This window comes from Sorex araneus, chromosome 5 (genome assembly GCF_027595985.1).
Source record: "Sorex araneus isolate mSorAra2 chromosome 5, mSorAra2.pri, whole genome shotgun sequence".
NCBI classification, from domain to species: domain Eukaryota; kingdom Metazoa; phylum Chordata; class Mammalia; order Eulipotyphla; family Soricidae; genus Sorex; species Sorex araneus.
In genome coordinates, this window is record NC_073306.1 from 99,080,987 (window position 1) to 99,107,685 (window position 26,699).

General features: G+C 43.9%; 1 protein-coding gene across 4 annotated transcripts in view; it reads left to right on the forward strand.

The window, feature by feature from the left end:
- The first annotated feature begins 5,739 nt into the window (after positions 1-5,739).
- The window catches only part of ULK2 (unc-51 like autophagy activating kinase 2), a 134,186-nt gene continuing 113,226 nt past the window's right edge, over positions 5,740-26,699 (forward strand). For 2 of the 4 annotated variants that reach the window (XM_055137982.1, XM_055137983.1), the window contains exons 1-3: positions 5,740-5,931; positions 6,957-7,049; positions 7,843-7,884. In XM_055137982.1, coding sequence (XP_054993957.1) covers positions 5,842-5,931; positions 6,957-7,049; positions 7,843-7,884 — 225 coding nt within the window. In that variant the 5' untranslated portion in view covers positions 5,740-5,841. Of the gene's footprint in view, positions 5,932-6,956; positions 7,050-7,842; positions 7,885-15,422; positions 15,514-26,699 lie in introns of those variants that run through there. The other 2 variants (XM_055137984.1, XM_055137985.1) reach the window with 2 other exon arrangements.

Here is a 26,699-nt window from a genome sequence, read left to right on the forward strand (position 1 = left end):
TTGGGGCTGCTCCTGGCTCTGCACTCAGGAATTACTCCTGGTGGTGCCTGGGGAATCATATGGGATGCTATGATGGAACACAGGTGGTTGTATGCAAGGCAAGTATCCGACCCACTCTATATCGCCCTAGCCCCTCCAGCGCTGTCTTGACTCTTCTGCCGCTCATCTCCCTTCTAGATTCTCAGTTTACATAGTCCACTAGTGCTGAACAAGCTGTTTTCACAGAGCCTTTCTGAAACCAGTTCCAGAGGAATTAAGATCTGGAATAAAAAATTTAAACTGGAAAACTCTTCTGGACTTGGACAGTCGAGAATGCAAAACATGTTTCCCTTATTCTGTTCTTCCTCTAAAAGGAAGGTAACATGTTGGCTGACCCCTTAGTCAGAAATCTCTCTGGCAGTGCCCAGTCTGCAAAGCGCCTGTAGGAAAACTAGACTTTAATGTTCTCTTTCCTGCTTCTAAAAGCCTTGCAGGTGAGATGGCTCTCAAAGTTGGAAGCCAGTCACTTTCCAACCAGCCTGCATGTTTCTAAGGAAGCCCTTTCTGGGTCTATTGCCTTGCCTTGCCATTGACCGAGTCATCCAAATAGCAGAGAACTGGACCTTCTTGCATTCACTCAAAATTTATCAAGACCTGTAGTCTTTTGGAGGACAGGATTGGTAGTGCTCGAGGATTACCCCTGGCTTTGGGCCAGGGATTAAATCTGGGGTTCTCAAATGCAAAGCCTGAGCTCCAGCACCTCTGGGTGATTTCCCTATACTTTCCACTGTTGTGAAAAAAAATGTACATTTAAAATTAAGCCTAATTGGACCACTATTACAATCATGTAATGACAATAAATGGCTAAAAATGCTAGCTTTAACTATAAGATTAGAAATTACATAAAATTAGGAATTACAAAATTATAATTTGGCAAATAAAAATAAATCTAGATATTAAACCATAAAAAAATAAAATAAAATTAAGACTAGACACACATCCAAAAGAACAAAAGCAACTGCTGTTGGAGAGGAGGTGGGGAGAAAGGGACCCTTCTACACTGCTGGTGGGAATGCCGACTGGTCCAGCCCCTTTGGAAAACAATATGGACGCTTCTCAAAAAATTAGAAATTGAGCTTCCATTTGATCCAGCAATACCACTTCTGGGAGTATATCCTGGAGAAACTAAAAAGTATAGTTGAAATGACATCTGCACTTATATGTTCATTGCAGCACTGTTTACAATAGCCAGAATCTGGAAAAAACCCAAGTGGCCGAGAAGAGATGACTGGTTAAAGAAACTTTGGTACATCTATACAATGGAATACTATGCGGCTGTTAGAAAAGATGAAGTCATGAACTTTGCATATAAGTGGATCAACATGCAAAGTATCATGCTAAGTGAAATGAGCCAGAAAGAGAGAGACAGACATAGAAAGATTGCACTCATCTGTGGAATATAAAATAACAGAGCAGGAGACTAATAACCAAGAACAGTAGTATGAAATACCAGGAGGTTGGCTCCATAGCTTGGAAGCTGGCCTCACACGCTGGGGGAAAGTCATCCCAGATAGAGAAGGGAACACCAGGTAAAATGTGATTGGAGATCCTGCGCGGGAAGGGAGATGTGTGCTGAAAGTAGAGACTGAACAGGATGACCACTCAATACCCCTATTATAAACCACAACACCCAAAAGGAAAGAGAGAGATCAAATTGGAATGCCCTGCCACAGAGGTGGGGTGGGGTGGGGGGATGGGACTGGGGGTGCTGGAGGGATACTGGGTTCATTGGTGGTGGAGAATGGGCACTGGTGGAGGGATGGGCTCTCAAACATTGCATGAGGGAAAAATAAGCACGAAAATGCGTGAATCTGTAACTGTACCCTCACTGTGACTAATTAAAAAAATAAATAAATAAACAAAGATATATATGCATATATGTGTATATATATGCATACACAAAAACCTATGTTCATTGGAGTGCTTGCTACAAGAGCCAAAATATGAAACTACCCAAATATCCAATGACAGATGAAGGTGTAAAGAATTCATGGTACAAGGGTCAGGAATATTGCTCCATAGTTGGAGACCTGTCTCATGAGCTGGGGGAGAAGGCAGCTGGAATAGAGAAGGGATCACTAAGACAATGATGGTTGGAGAGATTGTTTGGGATGGGAGATGTGTGCTGAAAGCAGATAAAGGACCAAACATGATAGCCTCTCAGTATCTATATCGCAAACCATAATGCCAAAAAGTAGAGAGAGAGTATGGGTGAAATTGTCTGCCATGGAGGCAGTGGGAGGGTTGGTAAGGGGGGTTTTATTGGGATATTGGTGGTGGAGAATGTGTACTGGTGTAGGGATGAATGTTCGATCATTGTACTCAAGCATGAAAGCTTTGTAACTGTGTCTCATGGTGATCCAATAAAAAAAAACTTAAAAAACCAAAAAATAAATAAATAAATAAAATTAAGCCTAGAGGTGAGAGAGATAGTACAGTGGGGAGGGCGATTGCCTTGCATATCGCTGACCCAGGTTAGATTTCCTGGCTCTAGCTCAGTCAGCAGTGATTCCTGAGTGCAGAGTCAGGAGAAAGCCCCGAGCACTGTTGGGTATGGCCCACAAATAAAAACAAAATAAATAAATAAAATGAGTCCTTTTAAGGGTGCAGACAGACCCCAGAGTTCTTATTTTCTTTGGACTAAGGTAGAATTGAGAGCCATAGTCAAAGAGTTTCCTCAACTAAACTCTGAGGACCACCATAAGTTTGCTGAAGAATTGACTTGGTTTTTCTGACAATACAAATACATTCACATGCTTGTTGGTAGGTTCAAGCTGGACACTGGATGAAATTTGACAGATGGGAAATCCTGAAAAATATTAAGAAAACAAGTAAAGTTTGCTAAGAAACTTGTTGAAAGCTTCATTCAATCTATTCCTGTGGCTTTTCCTTAACCTCTTGATTAGAAAAAAATTTATGCATGTACACAAAAGCTTGATGAGTCTGTTTGTGATTATTATAATCAACTTCAAAATTTTTAAAAGAAAAGAACAGGTTTACCTTATGATGTCTGAGAAAGTGACTTAATTCTGTTACCAAATTTTTCTCATTGTAGTTAAAAAATGTATAATAGAATGAGAGATTGCGTTTACTTTCTCAATCTAGAAGATGTGGCAAATCAGCTCATTTGCACAGATAAGTTATCCAAAAAAAATCACAAAAATCCTTAATTTTTCATCCACACAAAATGAAGACCTTGATGTAGAACCTATGACCTTCTAATAACATAAAAACTAGGACATTGGAAAAGATATTGATACAAGTCTAATAATTTCCAACATTGCCGATCTTCAAAGCAGCTTCTCCAAAGTCCTTCTAATTCCAGTGATGGGGCTTCTGAGAAATACAATACTGTTTCTAACAGGCTTGGGATGGCAACTCTCCAAATTAAGTCTTTTATTTTAATAACACCAGAACTATAGAGTCAATGCTTAACCCCATGACTATAAGTAACCCTTAGTTCAAGTACTAAAATAGTTTAAGTACTGGGGGTTTCTAACAAACTGCCAAGGCCTCTGAACCCATTTCCTTGAAAGATGTCCATCTTTTCTCCTTAGTTCCTTTCTTTCACTTTTGGGACACACATGGTGATTGCCAGAGGAAACTCCTGGCTCAGTGCTCAGGAATTGGCCCTTGTGGTGCCGAATCTAACCCAGGTCTCTCAACACAAAGCGTGAGCTACAGACTGCTGAGCTACCTCTGGTCCTATATCTGAGCGTACTCAAGTTGGTTCTAGAGACAATGATTATTTGTCCCTATTGAATCCTCTATCTGTACTTTACGGACAAATTCATGTTTACAAAATTTGTTAATGTAACTTTTGTCAAGGTTCAAATAGAGAGAGCTATTTAATTAGAATTAATCATTACCCTATCTCCTCAAGGCAGAAAAAAAAACCTATCATGGAAGATCCAAGGCTAAAAATATTATTATTTTCTGCTTTACCCTATATAATACTCTAATTTTACCTATGAGGAAACCCACAAGTTGAAGGTGGAGGTATCGAGGACTTCTGAACAAGCATTGTCAGACAAGATCATTTCTAGGCGTCTAGTTGTGTCCAAACCTCATAAAGGAGAACTACTACCATCACAACTTTGAAGTCAGCCACCTTAGCTTTTATGAAATTCTTTAACATTTTCTCATATGGTCCCCTGAGCACCGCCAGGAGTAATTCTTGAGTGCAGAGCCAGGAGTAAGCCCTGTGCATCACCAGATCAAAAAGCCAAAAAAATTTTTTTTTTGGTTTTTAGGTTACACTCTGCAGTACTCTGAGCTTACTCCTGACTCTATACTCAGGGATCACTCCTGGCAGAGTTCAAGGGACCAAGAGGGGGCTGGGGATTGATATTGGCTCCATGCAAGGTAAGTGCCTTACCTGCTCTGCCTTACCTCTCTAGCCCCTCTGATGAAATTCTTTTGCTGCTTGCTGCCTGTAGAATACCACTGTTTTACATAGAAAGAACCTTAACCAGCTACTCTCTCTCATGCTGTTCTGTGTAAGTTCCTCAGGACTATCTGACACTCACAAATCATCTCCAGACTCCCTGTAATTCATGAGCTGTAAGAAACTCCTTTGGATAATCTTACTGGTCACTGCTAGATCATGTTTGAAAGTGGTAAATATTGTGCTAGATATGCAATATTAGCTGTTTAATCTATTTGAAACAGCTCTTTTGCCTTTGAATTCTACATCTCAGCCAGTCAAATTATGCACACAAACATTGACTTGCATAGTAGGAAGATGCCAATATTGGTACTGAGAGCAGATGTGCTTTCAGAGTGTGATTTGTGGAAGCAATGTGATTCCCTTGTTTCCAGTGGAGACAAAATTAAAAGTGGCTCTTACAGTCAGGAACTGTTGGACACTAAGCCTTTACTTGTTGCCTTACATATTATTAAATCCCAGGGTATTCTGAAATAGACTCCTTGGAAGCTTAAAGGAAACTAGTTTGCTTATATTTCCATGAGGAATAGTGCTGTAAAAAGAATCAATAGCAGCCCAACTTTCATCATTATCTAAAGCTGGTAGGACAGGGAGGCTGAGCAGGCCTCATTGAAATCCCTGAACGTCTGCAGTGCATAAACATTCCCAGGGAGGGGGTCCCGAGCTGTGCCATCAACGTCTCGCAAAGCCAAATAACTCTCAAAGGTGTGCATTTCCTTAGGGCTCCGAACAGCAAACGCAGAAGGGTCGTTTGGCTGTAAGACGCTTTGCTGGGCGCGGGAACAGCTCTCCGTGCTCTGCTCTTCGGCCCTCACGGGTGCTCTGAGGGTCCCCTCCGCGCGGGCTGCAGCTGGGCACCGTGGGCGGAACCCGCAGGCCCGTGGCCCCGGAGCTGCGGCCGGGGCGCAGCCGTCAGGAACTGCGCCCCCGGAGGCTCGGCGGACAGCGTCCACGTCCGCGGAGGGGGGGGGCCGGGCGGGGCCGGCTCCGAGCGGCGCGGGCACTCCTTTTCCCCGCGGACGGAGCGGCCCGGCGCACGGCGTGCTACGACACGCTGACGTCGCGGGCGGCGGGCCGGGCGGGCGCGTGCGCGGGGCGCGGCGGCTCGGGCGGGGCGGGGCGGGGCGGGGCGGGCCCGCGGCGCTGCCGGGCGCGCGCTTTGAGGCGGCCGCGCCGTTTCGCCGGCACCCGCGGCCGCCGGGCCGGGCCTGCGCGCCGCCTAGCCGCCCGTCTCGCCGGCCCCTGGCATGCGCGCCCGCCCGGGCCCGGGGCCGTGGCCGCCCCGGTGCGCTGGGCCGCGGGCGCGCTCGGGAGCGGGGACCCCGCGGCGCTGAGCCCCGCCCGCCCGGCTCGCCATGGAGGCGGTGGGCGACTTCGAGTACAGCAAGCGGGACCTCGTGGGACACGGGGCCTTCGCTGTGGTCTTCCGGGGGCGGCATCGCCAGGTGAGCCCCGCCGCGCGCCCCGGGGCCTGAGCGGGCAGCGCGCCTCCTCCCGGGCGGGCCGCCGGGGCCTCAGCTGCTGCGCCCGCGGCGGCCACCCGCGTCCCCGAGGCCCGGCCCCGGCGTGTCCCGTCCGCTGAGGACCGCGGTGCGCTGGAGCGTCCTGTCCCGCGAAGCCGGGCGCCAGCGTGCCCCGTCTTCCGAGGCCGGGCCCTGGCGTGCCCTGTCCCGCGAAGCCGGGCGCCGGCGTGTCCTGTCCCCCGAAGCCGGGCGCCGGAGTGTCCTGTGTCCCGAAGCCGGGCGCCGGCGTGTCCTGCCTTCCGAAGCCGGGCCCCGGCGTGCCCTGTCCCCCGAGGCCGCTGGCGCAGGGCCGCAGACAGCCCGGCTCCCGGTGGCCTGGCCCTGCGGCCGGGACTGCCGCCCGCGTTGGCCGGATTGGCCCGTCAACGCCCCGCGAGCCCCGTCCCGTCCCCAGTTTCCTGGAAGACGGTCCCCGAGGAGCCGCTGGCCGCGCAGGGTCAGTCTGTTCCTTTCTTTGGTCAAACGGGTCACGCGAGGTTTTGGAACCCGAAGGCCCCGGCGCGCGGGAGCGGACACCAGGGTTGGCAGCGGAGTCCTCGGGCTGCGTGCTCCGGGCGGCTCCGCTGCCGCGTCCCCTGTTTGTTCCAGTAGCTCAGTCAAGCAGGCTCGTCCTGCCAAGCCTCAGGTACTGTTTTCAGTCAACGATACCACCTGCCGGTTTATTAGCCGCATTTCTTGGTAACTTTCTAACCGTTATAAACTATGTTCTTTTCCCGCTAGTAAATGAGCCGCCTACTTATTTTAATGACTGCTGTGGGATGTGAGCTCTTTACATCGAGATTTATGAAATCTTCCTCCTACCGGGAGTTCAGATGAAACCTCCCAACCCCACCCCTGTTCAGTTTACTTATAGCATCTGTCTCCTTGAAGATTTTTTTTTTTTCTGATGAATTACTTCTGTGAAAAACTATAGGAGTAACACTTTTAAAACACCTTTTCCTTTTCAGAAAACGGACTGGGAGGTAGCTATTAAAAGTATTAATAAAAAGAACTTGTCAAAATCACAAATACTGCTTGGGAAGGAAATTAAAATCTTAAAGGTATGTTTGTGATTTTTTTTTTTTACTCAGTTGGAATTTATGTTTATTGCATGACAAAATCCTTTGCAGTTTTGTAGTTGGACCTAAGTTTGAGCGTTTTCACCTGTTGCGCTCATTTTTTCTTAATCTTTCAAAACATTGAGTCCTGGAAACTTTAAGAACAGATTTGTGGCACTTAGTCAACATGGAAGTGACTACAGAGCCTGGCACGTTTTAAGTTGCATTATTTATTGGAAAAAACTTATTCCTCTTTCTCCTGTTGACCTCTTTCACATATAATTTTAGGAGGTTTAGGTCAATTGGTATCCTATCATCCCTTGAAGAAAGTTATTTTTTTTGTGATTCCTTTTTTGTTTTTTGGTACTGGGTATTAAATCCAGGCCGTCTTTCAAGCAAGGCATGTGGAAGTGTGATTACCACTGAGCCACACCGCTTACCTGAGAATGGTGTTTTTGGGTCACTAGTACTTTTCCAAGGGGGGAGATGGGGCATAAGTAGGGGGGACATATTTAGTGCTGGGGATTGAACCTGGGTTGGCTGTGTGCAAGTAAGTGCCTGACTGCTACATAAGAATGTAAAAAATGTGGTGGTGAAAAAAAGTATTTAGGTCTCATGTGAAGTCTGATGAGGCACATTTCTTACTCCTTGGTATACTAAATTGTTGCAAGTAATAGAAATACTGTGTGGTGGAAGTAATGTTTGTGTCTGCATATAAAATGATCTTATTTGCCTGTAACTTATTAAAATTATGAGAACAAATATCAATATTTTACATTTTCAATTTCCTTAACAGGAACTTCAGCATGAAAATATCGTAGCACTCTATGACGTTCAGGTACCTCACATTGAGTTAAAAAAATTGTGCATGTTTATTAATAAAGAACTTATTTTTCTTGTTTTGTACAAATTTAAGTGAGTCTGATAGAAGTAGAAAATTACCTTTTGAAAAGTTATGTTCCTTGAATAATATGTTTAAAATAGCATAGTACAGTAGCACTGCATTGTAGCACTGTTCTCGTTCGTCGATTTGCTCGAGTGGGCACCAGTAACGTCTCCATAGTGAGACTTGTTACTGTTTCTGGCATATCGAATATGTCACAGGTAGCTTTTGGGGCTCTCCTGTGTGGGCAGGATACTCTGGGTAGCTTGCCGGGCTCTCCAGGAGAGATGGAGGAATCGAACCTGGGTCGGCCGCCTGCAAGGCAAACACCCTTCCTGCTGTGCTATTGCTCCAGTCCATAGTGCAGTAGGGTAAAACAAAATGTATAGTTTGAGTAAACTTGTTAACTATAAGGTACATTGCAATAATATAGTTTTAGATCTAGTTTTAGGAACATTTTTTAAAATTGTAAGAATTTTTGTCATGGATTTATTTACTTTTAATTAAAATTTTTTAAAATTTATTAATTGAATCACAGTGAGATACACAGTTCCAAAATTGTTCGTGATTGGACTTCAGTCATATAATTTCCAACACCCATCCCTTCAACCCATCCCTTCACCAGTGTACATATCCCATTACCAATGTCCCAAATCCCCCCCTACTCCCCTACCCCTGTCTCTCTGTCTCTGTCTTTCACTCTAGTACAGGAACATTGATAACACATCTGGCATTTTAGTGATATGTAAAGGATACGTATTGTGCAGTATTTAAAAATTAGCTTTTCTGGGGCTGGAGCAATAGCACAGCGGGTAGGGCATTTGCCTTGCATGCTGCAGACCTGGGTTCGATTCCCAGCATCCTATATGGTCCCCTGAGCACCGCCAGGAGTAATTCCTGAATGCATGAGTCAGGAATAACCCCTGTGCATCGCCAGGTGTGACCCAAAAAGAAAAAGAAAATTAGCTTTTCTTATTTGTTGATTGTAGAGATACTAGAAAGTAAAACTAATTAAAATGAAGAAATGGTATATTTATCACTGATATGTATGTGGTATACCTTAGCATACAGTAGAGCTATATATTTTGTTGGTGGATAGACTGGATTCTGAGTTATTTTCTTTGTTTTTTTGGTTTTCAGCCCACATTTGGTGGTGCTCAGGAGCTACTTGATCTCATGGTCAGAGGTTGCTCCTGGTGGTGTTCAGGGGACCATGGAGTGCCTGGGAGTGAGCCTGGCCTCCTGCACATCATGCACTCAGCCCATTGAGTGCCCTCTCTGCCCCTGAGTTATTTTCCAAGGCAGCAGTTCAGTATAGTTAAAATTATTCTTGGAAGTTCTTTTGAAAAGCTCAACATTGAAGACAATTACTGCCTTTTTGGGCAGAGCCCTGAATGAAGTAGTTGGCTTTTATTTAGGGCTCATGTTATATTTTAGAAAACTGCTTCAAATGGGGCTGGAGCGATAGCACAGCGGGTAGGGCGTTTGCCCTGCACGCGCGGCCGACCCGGGTTCGATTCCCAGCATCCCATATGGTTACCTGAGCACTGCCAGGGGTAGTTCCTGAGTGCAAAACCAGGAGCAACTCCTGAGCATCACTGGGTGTGACCCAAAAAGAAAAAAAAAACAACAAGAAAAATGCTTCAAATCTCAGGATCACCCAGTGAGATCCTGGGAATCTGAAGAATTATTGATTTTGTTTTTTCGTTTTCTTTTTTTTCCTGAAAGCTATTGAAGGGGTAGCAGACGCAGATTTCACTTCACTTATAGTGTGAACTGTTCTGGGTATGTGACTGATAATATTTCCTCCTTAAAAAAAATTTTTTTTTTTTTAGGTAGGGGGCACAGCTTGTGATACTCAGGGCTTACTCCTGGCTCTATACTCAGGAATCGCTGCTGACGGTGCTCAGACTAGGGGATCAAACCTGGGTTGGCTATGTGCAAGATAAATGCCCTACCCACAATACTGTCACTCTAGTAAACAACACTGCAGTGAATATGTACTGTCTTTGTTTGATTTTTGTTTGGTTTTTGGGTCACACCCAGTAGTGTTCAGGGCTCACTCCTGGCTCTTTGCTCAAGGATCACTCCTGGTTGGCCTCAGGAGACCATATGTGGTCCCTGGGATCTAACCCGGGTTGAGTGTGTACACTGCAAGCTACCTGATGTAATATCACTCGAGCCCAATACAGTATCTTTCAGAATGATTGTTTTTGTGTTCTTTGATTTTCACGTATTTATTTTAGGCCACGCTCAATGGTGCTCAGGGGTTAATCCTGGCTGTGAGCTTGGGGCTTGAACCCAAGTAAGCTGTGTACAAGGAAAAGCCCTTCCCACTATACTATTGCTCCAGTCTCTGTTTTTGTATTATTTGAATATTTACATCTGGGAGTTGGATTTCTAGATCATATGTTTTTTTGTAGGGGTGGAGCAATTTATATAACCCACAGACAGCGAAAGAAGTTCCTTTTTCAGTGTTTGGGGCCACTTCCAGTCTGTACTCAAGTCACACTGAGTCAGTCAGATGCTAGGCATGCCTTAACCGCTGCACTGTCCTTCTAGCCAGGAGGGTCCCTCTTTTAACCACATACCTGAGTGCTTATCTCTGACTTTTTTTTTTTTAACATAGACTATTGCAGTTAAGTCATTGTTTTGATTTGTTTCACTAATTGTAAGTAGCACTGCACTGTTGCACTGTTGTCCCATTGTTCATCAATTTATTCGAGCAGGCACCAGTAACGTCTTTGTTGTGAGACTTGTTGTTACTATTTTCGGCATATCGAATATGCCACAGGTGGTTTGCCAGGCTCTGCCGTGTAGGCGGGATACTCTCGGTAGCTTGCCAGGCTCTCCGAGGGACGAAGGAATTGAACCCAGGTTGGCTGCATGCAAAGCAAACGCCCTACCCACTGTGCTATCGCTCCAGTCCTACATGATCTGACTATTGCAGGAGTAAGCCTGAGAGGGGCTGGTGTGACCCCCAAATCAAAATAAAATAAAAGCTCCCCATCAAGGGGCTGAGGGACAGGGGCTAAAGCACACACCTTCCAGGAGAGACCAATCAGTTTTGGAACTCTGGCACCGCCAGGCGTGGCTCTACACATACCAGCCCACTGGGTTGTAAGTGCAGCTCTTTTTTGGTGTTCTTCATCATCATCATCATCATCATCATCATCATCATCATCATCATCATCATCATCATCATCCCCCCCCTCCCCCCCCCCCCCCCCGTTGATTGTCGATTTTCTTGAGTGGTCTCAGTAATGTTTCCATTCATCCTAGCCCTGAGATTTTAGCAGTCTCTCTTCACTCGCTCTTCCCAATGGTGCCGCATTGGAGGCTCTTTCAGGGTCAGGGGAATGAAACCCATCATTGTTACTGGTTTTGGCATATGAATACGCCATGGAAAGCTTGCCAGGCTCTCTCATGCAGGCAGGAAACTCTTGGTAGCTTGCTATGCTCTCTGAGAGGGAGAACTAGGCAATAAGATGTCTTGAGGCCGCAAAGTGGCCACGTGCTTCCGGGAACTTGGTTTTATAGTCTCCGGATGTTGGCCGTCGATGGGATTACATGGTGTTTTTGGTGCTCAGTTCTCCTAATTCTTTGATGAATTTTTTGTTGTTCTTTTTATTAATCCTCTACCAGATGTATGCTGCACTGACATTTTCTGACATTAAACTGGATATCTTTCATTTAATGGTAGTTTGTCTTGCTGTGTGGGAAGCTTTAGTTTGATATAATCCCACTTTTTAAATTTTTTTCTTTGAGGGGGGAATTTGGGCCCCCTCTGGCACTGCCCAGGGACTACTACTGGTTCTTCTAGGGAGGGAAGGTTGTCTCGGCCTGGGCCCCTTCAATGCGGAGCATGTGCTGAACCCGTTGTACTGTCACCGTGGCTCATCCCTTCTTTCTGTTTTCTTTCCCAGTAGGGTACTCTCTGAAAGCACCAGTGAAGCCAACAACATGAAGTGTTTTGCCTGATTTTCCCTCTATTTTATGGTTTTGGGTCTAACATAAAAATCTTTACTCCAGTCGACTTCACTTTTGTGCATGGTGTGAGATGGCCACCCAGCTCTGTCTCTTTGCTGGGTGTCTGTCTAGTTTTTTCCTATTGCCATCTGTTGAAGAGATTTTCCTTTCTCCGTTTATGCTCTTTGCTTTCTTTGTCATGCCTGGTCATATATAGGTGTTCATTTTTAGATTCTCAATTCTCTTTATTGTTCCGTGTATGTTTTTATCCTGACCATACTGTTTTGGTTACCATAGGTTTGTATTAAAGTTGGGAAATAATGATGTCTCCCATTTCACCCCTCAGGATTGCTTTGACTGTTCAGTTTTTTTGTGGTTGTATACAAATTTCAATAGTATTCTTCTCTTGGTGAATACTTTCAAAATAACACTGGAACTTTCTGTTGTCTAGTGAAGTTTGTGGGTTTTCTTTCTCATGTCATCTGTACTTATAGTTTCACTTCCTTTCTAATATTGGTCCCTTTTATTTATTTGTCTTTCTTATTTAAAAGATGTGGCTTGAACTTCAAATATTATGTTAAATATGTTGAGTAGTAGTGGATATCCTTGTCTTAATGCCAAATCTAGGAGGGAAAATTTCAGTTTTTGCCATTGAGTATGATGTTAGTGTGGCTTTTGACATTATTTGGCATTTTTATGTTGAGGTCCTTCTAACCCCTCCATTTTGTTCAGGTTTTTTTTTGTTGTTGGTGGTGGTGGTGGGGAGGTAGTTGAGCCAAACCCAGCAGTGCTAAGGGCTTACTCCTAGCTCTGTTCAGGGATCACTCCTGGCAGGGCTTGGGTGAATCTAGGTCAGACGCATGCAAAGCAAGTGCTTACCTTCTGTACTATCTCTCTGGCCCTTTTTTTTAAAAAAGAAATTTTGTTCTGTTTTTGCCAGTGCTAGGGATCAAATCCAGGTTATTAGTGGTGCCAGCCAAACGTTTGGCTGCTGAACTCGATCCCTGACCTCTGTTCTTTTCTTGATGTGTGTGCCTTGAAGGAATGTTGAATCTTTTCAAAAGTTTACTTTGCAACTATGGATATGATTATGTGGTTTTTAGCTTTCCTTTTGTTGGTGTGTGGCATATTACATTAATTAATATGGTGAGCTATTCTTGCATCTCCCAAATAAGTCCTGTTTGGCCATTTAGTAGGACCTCTATTGCATGTATTTTGTTACACTTGTTGATGATCTTTGCATCTATATTTATTTTTTTTTATTGTGCAGTTTTGTTTCTTTGTATGATGGCCATGTTTGCTTTAGGTAATATTTGTCTCATAAAAAGTGTTTGAGGAAAAGGTAGCTCAAAAGCTGCAGCACACACATTTTATGTAGGAAGCCTGAGTTTGCTCTCCAGATCTGCATGGTCACTGAGCACTGAGGGGTGTGCCCCAGCAGCAGTGACAGCAGTAACAACTAAGTGCTTGGAAGTAATCTGTTTTCTTCTTGTTTTTGAATAGTGTAAGTGATAGGCAAAAGGTCATCACTTTAGAAAAATTATATATATGTTATATATTAAACATAAATCACTTGTTGTCCCGTTGCTCATCTTTTTGCTTAAGTGGGCACCAGTAACGTCTCCATCTGTCCCAATGGCGTCTGCTTAATATATTTATAAATATATTTATATTTATAAAAACATAATTAACACGATAATATAATTTATAAATAAGATATAATTTTATTAGATATTAAATATATATTTTTAGTGATTCTGGGACTTAAGCCCACTTGAGCACATGTGGGGCAAGTGTCTAATACTGAACCACATCCCCAGCCCTTAGTAGGTCATTTTTGAAGGTTTGATAGTAAACCATCTGGTCCTGGGATTTTGTTTGGGTAGAATTTTGATTACTTATGCCAGTTTCCTATTGTTTTTTTTTTTTTTTTCTGTTTACTCCTGATTTAATCTTGGGAGGTTATAGGTTTTAAACATTTGTCCAGTCTTTTAGGTTCTCCAGCAGTGGTATAAAGTTGTTCATTAGTTTTATTGATACTTTGTTTTGTCTTAAGTAGAATTTTATCTTTTTATTTGTTTATTTTTGGCTTTGGGACTATTTCTGGTTTAGTGCTTAGGTGACCATCTAGTGTGGGGATTGGACCGGGCTTTGTGCTCAATGAGACCTTTTTTTTTTTTTTTTTTTAAACTGAATCACTGTGAGATACAGTTTCAGGCTACAAACTTTCATGATTACATTTCAGTCATACAATGATTGAGCACCCATCCCTCCACCAGTGTCCATTCTCCACCACCAATGTTCCCAGTATCACTCCCGCCACCCCCACCCCTTCCCACCCACTGCCTCTGTGGCAGGGACATTCCCTCTTACTCTCTTCTTTTGGGTGGGTACTAAGCGGCCATCATATTTGGTCCTTGGTCTACTTTCAGCACGCATGTACTATCCCGAATGAGCCCTTCAACCATCATTTACTTAGTACTTTCTTTATCCCAGCTGCCTTTTCCCCCAGCATGTGAGACCGGCTTCCAAGCTGTGGAGCCATCCTCTTGGCCCTTGTCTTTACTATCTTTAGGTGTTAGTCTCCCTTTGTGTTATTTTATACTCCACAACTGAGTGCAGTCCTCCTATGTCTGTCCCTCTCCTTCTGATTGTTTTCACTTAGCATGGTGCTCTCCAAGGGGAACTCTTGGTGGTGCTCAGGAACCCACTTGTGGTGCTGGGGATTGAACTGGGTTGGTTGTATAAGTCAAGCCCTTTAATCTCTTTGATCTCTAGTCCCTGAATATTACTAAAAACCCCACCTTAAGGATGGGGAGATGACTTGGGCTGGCATGTTTGGTTTGTGTGCTGATGGTCCACTTCTGGCGCCACCTCATGCCCAAAGCACTGACCTGGGGGTTGTATCCCCAAGTGTGACCTCAAATAAAAATCGCGTCATCACATAGGTATTCCGAATATATATGAAATTTTTAGTGTTCGCTATATACCACTCTAGTACTTTTTAATGATACCACTAAAATCTTCAACATATTTGAAACTTTTATTGGTATTATTCAGATTAAGAAAAAGAGTTTTTTTATAAGCCCGTAAATTTGTGTCAGTTCAGTGAGCTAGAACTAGTTTTCATATTTTATACTTTGCATCACTAGGGTTTTTAGAATGTGATCTAAATAACAATATGAAAACCTGAAATTAGAGCACAGTTTTTCTGTTGTTAAAAATACTAAAATTCACGACCATAGAGAAAGGTAGTAGGGTGCTTGCCGTGCACACAGCAAATTGGGTTAGATTCTGGTACCCGCTACCCTAAGCATCGCCAAGTGTGGCCCCAAAACAAAATAAACAAATCCAAAGTCTCTGTTTCCCTACTTCCTGCAATTTTTGGAATCTGTGGTCTCAGGCAGGGTTGAGGGTTTGATTTTTTTCTTTTTTTTTTGCAGGGAAAGAAAACTCAGTCCCAACCTTTACCCAGGTTTCCCAGGTATATGTAGACTCACAGAAAGGAACTTAAGGAAGAGACAAACAGTGGACTTAGGAGATTTTGTTAAAAAGGAAAGGAAAGAAGCTCAGAGAGAATTCGAGCTTGGATGAGAAATGGGAGAACCGCACAAGGTACAGGAAAAGCATCACACCCCAGCTTGGGTGCAAGCAAGTGATTCCAGAGTGCGATAGACTTCTGACTGTTGCAAAGTTGATTTTGGGGGTTTCTAAGAGTCAGCTGTGAGAATGATGTCAAGGAGAAATTTGGAGTCTTTTATCAGGCCTAATTTCTTGCTACTTGTCTCCATACAGGGCTCCTGTCTCTGAGTTCGAACTGGGTTCTAGGTCTGTTGAGCTGGTCTCTAATAGCCTGGGTCAGGGCAAGGTAACTTCTTTCTAGACCCCTTTCTTGGTTTTATTACTTTCTGAAACTTATTGCCGGGGGGACCCTTTACCTGATTACCTGCCGGCTTTAGGATGAGGAAATCTTTCAGGCAGATTACTTCACTTATGCAAACTAGGAAATTCAAGCTTTCCGAGTTAAAGGTTACATTTCTGGAAGTGTTGAAGGTATTAACTTTGTTTGCTAATGTGGGCTTTATGATGGGATTCCATTTGGGGCCTGCTGTCTGGCTTTAACTGTATCAGAATCAATTTAGCATGTCTAATAAGCCAGTTTCCTTGTTTACACCATCCCTGTGGGGATGATCATCCAGCTCTGTTTACTCCTAGGTTGCCATGAGTTTGTCTTGTGTAAGTTTGAGGGTTACGGAATGGTGTTTCTTTTCCATATGATTTAACCCCTCCATTCTGAAGGGTGGAGACTGAATTAGGAAATACAGCAGAGAACATGGGCCAGGGTTTTAGAGGAGTCAGGCATTTTGCTTTAATATCTCCTTTGCTGTTAGTTGGTTACTTAGTGTTTCCCTGTTTCTGTTGCTGAGCATATGTTTAGCCTATTTATACCATCAGACTTTTTTTTTTTTTTTTGAGGGCGGATACACCCAATGATGCTCAGAGGTTACTCCTGGCTCTGCACTCAGGAATCATTCCTGGTGGTGCCCTGGGGGACCATATGGGATTTGGGGGGTTGAACCCAGGTTCACAGAGTGCAAGGCAAGTGCCTTACCCACTGTTCTCTTGGTCTGGGAGATTGCCCCCCCATCTGACTTTTATTTTTATTTAAAAAAAAAAACCCTTTTTATTGAATATCCATGAGCTCAACCATGCGTAGCTGTTCGTAATTTGGTTTCAGTCATAAAATGATCCAACACCCATTTGTCCACTGGTGTACATTTCCCACCAACAATGACCCCTGTTTCCCTCCCCCATCCCCCATTATTCCCCTCCCAACCTGCCTTTATGTCTGGCACTTTTCTTCTTTCTCTCTCTCCTTTTGTGCACTGTGGTTTACAGGATAGTACAAAGATGTCACCGTTGTTGAGGGCATTCAGTATTTTTATCAGGAAGATAAGGCTGCAGTAGCTCTTTTAACTGAGTGGCAGCTTTGGGGTGTGGATGTGACTGCTGAGGCTTCTGGAATAATGGAGGTTGGGGGAGGTAGCCCAGCCCAACCATGAGAAAGCCTGGAGATTTTAGATTTTAGTCACAAAACTTGCATACCTGAATTTTCGGCAGATTGTTTCTCAGTAGGTCTGTCTTGAGATGGTGGAGTCCACCTGGGGACATGGTGGTGGTTGTAGGTTGTGGAAGCAAGTGGCTGCCATCTGCTTGGATGGGCTCCAGGCTGACCTGCTCCCCGCCCCCCATCCATTTTACCCCAGTCTCTTCAGCCTTGCATGGGTCCAGGATTAACTTCGACTTGATCTCTTTCAAGATTTATGGGTCTCTGAAGCAAGGCCAATAAATGACCTTGTAGCCAGAGATGGTTTATGGGCATGGCTCCTTATATACCTAACTTTTTGTCATTTAATTTCTTGGGAAACGTGGTCACTTTGTTGGGGTCTGGCCAGAGGCACAGCAGCAATCTTGGGGTATCAGGAAGCCTGATATACCTGAAGCCTGGTATCAGGCTGCTATGCCCATTTGTCTGACTTTTAGAATTCACTTTTAATTCACTTGTTTATTTGCTTAAAATCAACTGTTATTTTAATTTTCACTTGCTTTTATTTTTTTAATTTAAAATTATGGCATAATTTGCATATAACATTAGTTTTAGGTATAAAACATAATTGCCTTTTTTCCCCCCCTTGGGTTTTGGGCCATACCTGGTGGTGCTCAGGGCTTATTTGCGAGTCTGCTCAGGGATCCCTCCTGGCTGGGCTCCGTGGATCATATTTGGTGTCGGGGATCGAACCAGGCCAGCCATTGGCAAGGAAAGCACCTTACTGTCTTTCCAGTCCCTCTTAAGTTGCAAAGACTCTCAGTGGAAGATCAATTCAGATGGCCTAGCAGTAAAGTATGTCAGCTGAAAGTGATGCCTGGATACATGTGCTGCTCTTTATTATTTCCCTTTCCAGAAGAAATCGCTGTGGAAATCACTTCTAATATACAGCTTCACATTTGCGAGTTGTATGCTGTACTACTGACATTCATCCACAGACCCGTATTCAGTGTTTCTAAGAACAAATGTGACTTCTCACTTTATTGACTGTATATTTTAGATTTTTAAGTATATATTTCCCCCCTTTCCCTCACTTGGCAGCTGTTGTTGAGACACCAGGGGTTCTGCAGTACTTGTGGTTCTTGCATATGTGGTTGTGTTCTCCAGGGGTCACGTTCCAGTGGTGGTTCTTGAGAATTTCGTTGTTACAGTTTTTACCAGGGGGTTGCATTTCTGGCTGTGGTTGCATCTTTTTAGTTATGGTTTCATGCATACCTGGTTGTGGCGAGAAGTCACTTGTACAGTCAAGGATCTCAACCGTTTGCCAGGCACAGACAGAACCTGCTCTGCATATAGGTCACATGAGGGACTGAACTCAATCTCATGTTTGCAAGGCAGGTTTTTACTACAGATTCAGCATTTATGTCAAGGATGCCTTTTAATGTTTCTTTATATTCCCCCCAATAGTGCCTCCTTGAGTTAAGAGTCTAGGTGTGAGCTATTAAAATGACTTGTTACTCTGGTTTCTCCTTTGCTTCCTCACTTCATTCATCAGTTCTTGATTTGAAATGGATCTTGCGAGGACTAATGAATAAAAGAGGAATTTCTGTATTCTGGGTAGTGCATAGGCCCAGCTTTAGGAGACACTGGCAGTGTCAGTTTACTTTCGGATACCAGCTTGATTGTCCAAATTGCTCCACATCCTTGCTGACATTTAACAATTTTTTTTTTTTTTGGTGGGGGGGGTGAGGGAGTCAAACCTGGCGATGCTCAGGGGTTCCTCCTGGCTCTGCATTCGAGTTACTCTTGGTGATGCTCAGGGGACCATATAGGATGCTGGGGATTGAACCTGGGTTGGACGCATGCAAGGCAAATTCCCTGCCCACTGTACTATCACTCTGGCCTCCAGTTTTTGCATTCTGATGAGGTGTCTTGTTATGATATTAATTAACACTTCCTAATGACTACTGAGTTGAGCATCTTTTGCTAGCTTATTAGTAATTTGAATATCTTTGTGTGCTGGGCTGGGGAGATTGTTGTGGGCTAGAGTGCTTGCTTTACATGTAGGAAACCTGGGTTCAGTGTCTAGCACCCCAGAGTCACTCCAACAGAGTGATCCCCAGGGTTATAATCAGAAGTTGCTCAGAAACAAAATTCTACAGAAATTTCTAGCTGTTCTACTGTTGCATTCTTTTTGTTTTTAATAAGAGCTTTTTACATATTGGGGACATGTGTCTTTTCTTTTTTTTTTATTGTGCAATTTTTTTTTTTTAATTTTTTTTATTAGTTTATTTTTAGAGAGTCATCGTGAGGGTACAGTTACAGATCCATACATCTTTGTGCTCATGTTTCCCCCATACAAAGTTCGATAACCCATCCCTTCACCAGTGCCCATTCTCCACCACCAGTAAACCCAACATCCCTCCCCCCCTCCCCAGTCCCGTCTCCCCCCACCCCACCCTGCCACTATGGCAGGGAATTCCCTTTTGTTCTCTCTCTCTGATTAGGTGTTGTGGTTTGCAATAAAGGTGTTGAGTGCATGCGTCTTTTCTTATGTGTTGTAAATTATTTATCCTGTACTGCCTCTTTTTCTTTTGGCAGTGCTTGGATTGCACCAAAGTTCTCACACATGAAGGGCATGTATGTGTTGTATATCCTTTATCACATAGCTGTCTCTCAGTAGTCCTGCTCTTGGGGCTGGAATGATAGTACAGAGGATGAGTCACTTGAGTTGCACATAGTTAACCTCTTAATTTCTGCCACCTCGTATCCCGTATGGTCCCTGAGCCCCACCAGGAGTGATCCCTAAGCTTAGTGAGGAGTTAAGTCCTGCTGAGCATGGCTGGGTGTAGCCCCAAATTTAGTCCCTCCACTCTGCCTTTTTACTTTTTTCTTTTCTGATGGTCCATACCAGGAGGGCTTACTCCTGACTAGCTCAGGGAACCATATGGGGTGCTGGGTATTGAATGTGGGTTAGTCACGTGCAAGGCAAGTGCTTTACCTGCTGTACTTTCTGGCACGAATCTTTTTACTATTTTAATGGTTTACTTTGATGAAAAAAATTTAATTTTGATTACAGTCACTGTTTAAAGTCCAGTTTATTGTTTGTTTTGTATTTAGTGCTTTTATGTCATATTTAAGAATATTTTACCTAAATGAGAATCATGAAGGTACTCATCTTATGTTTTTTGTTTAGTTTTGGTTGAAACCAGAGCCTCATGCATATAACACATCCACTCTGCCACTAAACTAAATCCTCGGCTAGTCTATGGTACCACTCTTCCCTGGAAGTCTTTATTGTTTTATCATTAACATTTAAGTCCATAACTACCTGAAATAATTTTTAAAATTTTGGTTAGTTTGGGTGCCACACCCAGCAGGATTGAAGCTGAGTTGGGTGTGTATAAAGCAAGCACCTTATTCTCTATCCTGTCATTCCAGGTCCTAGAAATGATCAAAAAAATTTTTTTTTTTAATTAATCACCATGAGATAAAATTACAAAGTTGTCCATGAGTGGATTTTCAGTCATACAATGTTCCAACACCTGTCCCTTCACCAGTACATTTCCCACCACCAATGTCTCCAGTTTCCCTTTTTCTACTCAGTACCTCCATTCTGCTTCTCCTGTGTTTTTTTTTTTTTTTTTTTTTTTTTTTTTGCTTTCTGGGTCACACCCAGCAGTGCACAGGGGTTACTCCTGGCTCTGCACTCAAGAATTACTCCTGGCGGTGCTGGGGGACTATATGGGATGCTGGGAATCGAACCCAGGTCAGCCCCGTGCAAGGCAAACGCCCTACCCTCTGTACTATCACTCTAGCCCCTCCATTCTGCTTCTATGGCAGACACTTCTCTCTCTCTCTCTCTCTCTCTCTCTCTCTCTCTCCCCCCTCTTTCTCTCCCTCTCTGTCTTTTTCACTCTTTCTCTCTCTTTTGGTCGTTATGGTTTGTGGTACAGGTACTGTAAGGTTACCATGTGTATCCTTTTGCCTACTTTCAGCACTCAGTTCTTGTCCAGAGTGATCATTTCCAGCTGTCATTGTTATAGTGGTCTCTTCTCTATCCTAACTGGTCTCTCCCCCTTTCCCTCACTTGTGACAAGCTTCCAGCCACAGGGCTGTCCTCCTGATCCTCATTTCTATTGCCCTCGGGTAATAGTCTTATACTGTGTTTTTATATCTTGCAAAAGAGTGCAATCATTTTATGTCTGTCCCTCTCCTTCTGACTCATTTCACCTATCATGATACTCTCCATGTCCATCTATGTATAAACACATTTCATAATTTCATTTTTCCTGGTAGCTGCATGGTATTTCATTGTGGAGATGTACCATAGTTTCTTCATCCAGTCATCTGTTCTTGGGCACTCAGATGGTTTCAGAATCTGGCTATTGTGAATACTGCTGCAAAGAACATAGAAGTGCAGATGGTGTTTCTGCTGTGTGTTTTGGGCCCCAGAGTATTCCCAGAAGGTGCTGGGTCATATGGAAGTTAAATTACTAGCTTTTTGAGGAATGCCCATATTGTTTTCCATTTCAAGAATTTTGCTGGTGCAGATGCTGGGAGAAAGGTACTCTCATTCATTGTTGGTAGAAATGCTGACTGGCCCAGCCTTTTTGGAAATGATCTTTCTTTCTTTATTTTTAGAAATAATTTTTGTATGTGGTGTTGGAGGGTGTCGAAACTCATTTAGTTTTATAAATGAGTGCTAAGTCCTTTGTCATGTATTCAGTATAATTTGTTTAGTTTTGGATTTGTGGGCCATACCGGCAATGCTTAGGTTACTCCAGGCTCTGCACTCAGAAATCACTCCTGATGGTGCTCGGGTGATCGTATGAGATGCTGGGGGTGTGCAGAGTGAAGGCAGGGCCTTCTCTGCTGTTTTGTCACCTGGCCTCGCCTTTGTTGTGTATTGATGGTTGCCCATTTCCTGTCTATACTCTAGTTTCTTCTTTGTCATAAGTTAGTGACCCTCTGTATCTGTTTCTAGACTCTTTTTCCCCTGAGTCTTCACTTCTCTGTCTTCCTTTTAGCTATGTGACTTTCATTGGAGTGCAGAGAGATTTGGGCCACACTCTGTTGTGCTTACGGCCTGTCCCGGCTTAGTCCTGGCTCTGTGCTCAGGGGTTGCTCCTGACTCTGGGGAGTCTTGTACGTGGTGCCAGGGGTTGGAGCTGGGAAACCAGCAGACCAGGTGTCTATTTCAGTCTTAAAGTATGGCTTTTTAAAAAGAATTTGATTAAAAACAACATGATTTAGGGGCTGGAGCAATAGCACAGCGGGTGGGGCATTTGCCTTGCACGCGGCCAACCCGGGTTCGATTCCCAGAATCTCAGATGGTCCCCTGAGCACCTCCAGGGGTAATTCCTGAGTGCAGAGCCAGGAGTAACCCCTGTGCATTGCCGGGTGTGATCCCAAAAGCAAACAAAACAAAACAAAAGAAAAAAACCAACATGATTTAAAAAGTTGCCCATTATACAGTTATTTCAGGCATATAGTATTCCAACACTGCCAGTGTGAGCTTCTTCCCTCCACCTGTGTCCCCAGTTGCCTCCACCTCCAGTCTGTGCTCTTAGGGACATAGCAAATTTATTTTACAGTACTGGTTCCAGCAAAACTTTAAGAGATGGTAAATACAATGAACAGAAAGTAAATCAGTAAGAGCCAATTTGTGATTGATATATGATTTTAACCTACGTAAATAAGGAAAATCTTTTAATACAATATAATGCTTACTCTCATTTACATAAGTAAAGTTCTCAACTCTGAAATCTGAAGTGTATTGTACTAAATTTTATTTCATATTTGTATCTTACTGTGGTAGTAATCATGCCTTACCTTTCTTTAATAAGACTTTAAAAGAAATTCTGTGCTAATATGTTTTGGACTTTAAATAGTTGAGGCCTACTTATGTAAAATTTTCTCCCTACACTTTCTACTTTTTCTTAATTTTTAAACTTTATTTTCATAAAGTTGTTCATATTAATTGATTACATTCAATATTTCAACACCAATTCCACCACCATTATTTCAAATTTTCCCACTACCGTTCAAGCCTGCCTGCCTGCCAGGGGCAAATGCTAGATAGTTTATTTTCTATTGCTTATTATGACTATCATGAGAGGTCACTCCTGGAATTCTACAATTGTAAATGGTTGGGGTCCAGAGACATCTCTGTAGGGAGCTCATCCAGTTTGAGATTCATTTGGAGTCTCTGGACCAAGGCCAGTGATAAGCTTAAATATGGCATGGAGGCAGTTGGTGCTTGTGACAGCCGGGACTGGGGGGAGGGGGGGCGTGTGGGGAGACAAGAGGGACAAACATGTGACCTGGAGTCTTCAGTCCCTGCTCCTGCATACCTGGGTTCATTTTCTGGAAGTTTGTGGCCAGTGAGGGTTCATCTGGAGTGGGCGGAGCTGGGACATCTGCTCCACTGAGGAGCCTCCGTGAAATCGGCTGAGCACGGGGTCTACAGAGATCTCTGGTGAGCTGCTGTCTTCTGGGATTCATTGCTGGGTCTCTGGCTCAAGGTTGGTGAGTGCTTAGTATGGCCCAGAGACAGTTCGTGGGCATGACAGCCAGGACCCTGAGGGGTGGGGAGACAGGGTGGAGAGACGGGAGGGATAAACCATCCCCGCTGCTGCCATGTGGCCTGGAGTCTTCAGTCCCGACTCCTGCGTACCTGGCTTTTTCTTCTGGAAGTTCCTACACTTTCTGTTGATACTGGTTTGCAAAGTTGTTTATGATGATGTTATGGCAGACAGTATTCCAACCACCATTATCGTCCTCCCTTCACCATTGTCTCCAGTTTTCCCAGTCACTCCTCGAGCCCCCATAGCAGACCCATAGTAATTTATTTTATATTGCTTGTTATCAATAAGATGCTGACAGAAGGATCAATAAATATTTTCTTAGAAGAAAGTTAGTGTAAATTGTATCTCACCATGGAGACATTAAGTCCTTGTATGAGGGAGTACTAAGTGTTGTTATAAGTTAACCCTTCTGTGTTACTAGTTAGTTGAGATTGATAACCTTCTGTGTTATATCTCATCTAATCTGGAGTGCTTCTACTGCATTATCAGTGTCGTAGAGTTTGGAGAAGCTCCAGGAAGTCCAGATTTTTTAACTGGAGTTAAATTTTTAACTGGGCAACAGCTTTGAGATGTGGACTTGACTGCTAGGGCTTCTGCAAGTACAGGGAGATGGGGGGAAGTAGTCTGTCCCACCCCCAAGAAGGCCTGGTGATTTCAGTCACAAAGACCTGCATGCCTGAATTTTCAGCAGGTTACCTTATGTGTGAGACCTTGGTCCTGAGACATGAGACAGTGGAGCCTGGCTAGAGGCATGGTGGCCATTTTGCCAGGGCTCTGTTTGGGTGGGCCAGCCCAGGGCCCACCCTCTCCGGGTATCTCAGCCATGTGTGGATATGCGAAGAATTTTTGGCATCTGGTTGATCTCTTTTGAGATTTGGAGCAGTACCGGTCCATGAGCTCACAGGTGTGGGAGGTGGTTCAGGGATGTGACCCCTCGCAGTTACTTTCTATGCATGTGGCGCCACTTTGGCGAACTGGCTGCTCTTTCCATAGTAGAGCGCAGAAGACATTGCTATTATTTCTAACGTTCCTTTTTCCCTGGGGATAATGTCACACTTCAGAGTCATATCTGGACACAAATGGAGTAAAATTCTTAGAGGACATTTTTCTGTTCTTTCTTTTGTTTGTTTTTGGGCCACAAGCAGCAGTGCTCAGAACTTGCTCCTGGCTCTATGTAGGCTCAGGAATCACTCCTGGTGGGCGTGGGGGACCACATGGTGTGCTGAGAATTGAACTTGGGTTGACCGTGTGCAAGACAAATGCCCAACCTGCTGTACTCTATCGCTCTTGCCCCATCATTATTTTAATTCTTGAGTTGTTTCATCTAGACTGTTGGTGATCATGGTAAACTTATTTGTGGCACTCTCTTATATGAATCCATACTATGTGGAAGTATTCCAGACTATCTGTTGAGAGATATCATTAAATTTTTATATTGTGTCAGAGAGATGGTACAGTTGGTAGGGTCCTGGCCTTGCATGATTTCCTAGCACCCCATGTGGTCCCTGAGCCCTCCTGGAGTGATCCATGAACATAGGACCAGGAATAAATCCTGAACATAGCTAGATATGGTCCCCCAAATTCTTTTACTAGCTGTGTGAACTGCTACTTTTATTAAATTTAATTTGAAATGAACTGTTGTAAAAGGGAGATTTAAAAAGGACCTACAAATGTTTAGAGCTTTATTATTAGGCGCAGTTGTCATAAACTGTTGATAAATTGTTTTAACCATTTTTAATTCCTACTTTTAATTTCTTTAATTATCGCTTTGTGTGCCAATAACAATTCTGGTGCTCTGGTTCTTGAAACCACATTTGGGAGCTCCCTTTCTCCCGTATTGTTCTCTCCTTCCTTGTGTTTTCTATGAAAAATGGTACTATAAAACACTTTGAATTTAAGATGTTGATAAGACAATTGTTATTTATTTTTTGCTTTTTTGGGTCACACCCAGCGATGCTCAGGGGTTACTCTTGGCTCTGCACTCAGGAAGTACTACAGGCAGTGCTTGGGGGACCATATGGGATGCCGGGGTCAAACTTGGGTCAGCCATGTGTAAGGCAAATGCCCTACCTGCTGTACTATTGCTCTGGCCCCAATGTTATTTTTTATTCTTTTTTTATTAATATTTTTTATTTTTTATTGAATCACTGTGAGAAGAACAGTTACAAAGCTTTCAGGTTTAAGTCTCAGTCATACAATGATAAAACACCCATCACTTCACCAGTGCTCATGTTCCACCACCAAGAACCCCAGTATACCCCCCCCATCCCACCCTGCACCCTGCCTATGTGACAGATGATTTTCACTTTACTTTCTCTTTGCTTTGATTACATTCAATTTTCAAAAGAAAACCCACTATTATTATTTGGAATTCCCCCCCAACAATCAGACCTGCTGAAAAGGCATCATTAGATCATTTGTTTTCTATTGCTGATAAAGAAGAGCATATGATGTTCGCATGGCCGAGACAGCGGCTGCAAGGTTTTGGAATTCTAGTATTTTAGTAATTAAGTCTAGAGGTATTTCTGCCAGCTGCTTCTGTGTTCTGAATTGGTTTGTGTGCCTCTGGGATCATGGCCGTTCAGGAGCGGAGGAGCTGTTCATGGGTAGTTGCTTGGGGTCCCGTTTGGGCGGGGAGCAGGGCTGGTTCCGCCCTCCCCCATTGCGAGATTTCCTGTGCGCCCCATCACTGCAAGCTCCTACCTCTCTGTCCAGTTGGCTCTGAAAGGTGGCGGTCGCTATGCTGCCGCAAAGGGGAAAAGGCCGAGGGACAAAAACCCCTCCAGGGGCGGCACAGGGCTGTAGCATAGTTCACAGTCCAGGAGCATTTCTGCCAGCAGCTGCTGCGTTCTGAGATTGGTTTGTGTGCCTCTGGGATCATGGCCCTTCAGGGGCAAAGGAGCTGTTCCTGAACTTTTTTTGTATATCAGGAAAGGTCTTTTGAGGCCGCACAGTTTGGAGAAATAGTCCTGGTCCCCACTTAACGGAGCCATGTTATTAGAAGCTCAGTGTCGGATTTTTTTGGAGGAGGTGGGGAGACTGCACCTTCTCTATCTGGGGCACCTTGGTGTTATCAGCTCGGTCTGGGGTCCGGAGCATTCTCCAGTGCGTGGTGCCCACTGGCCAGGATTCTTCACTGCTGAGTGCACCAAGATGGCGCCGGG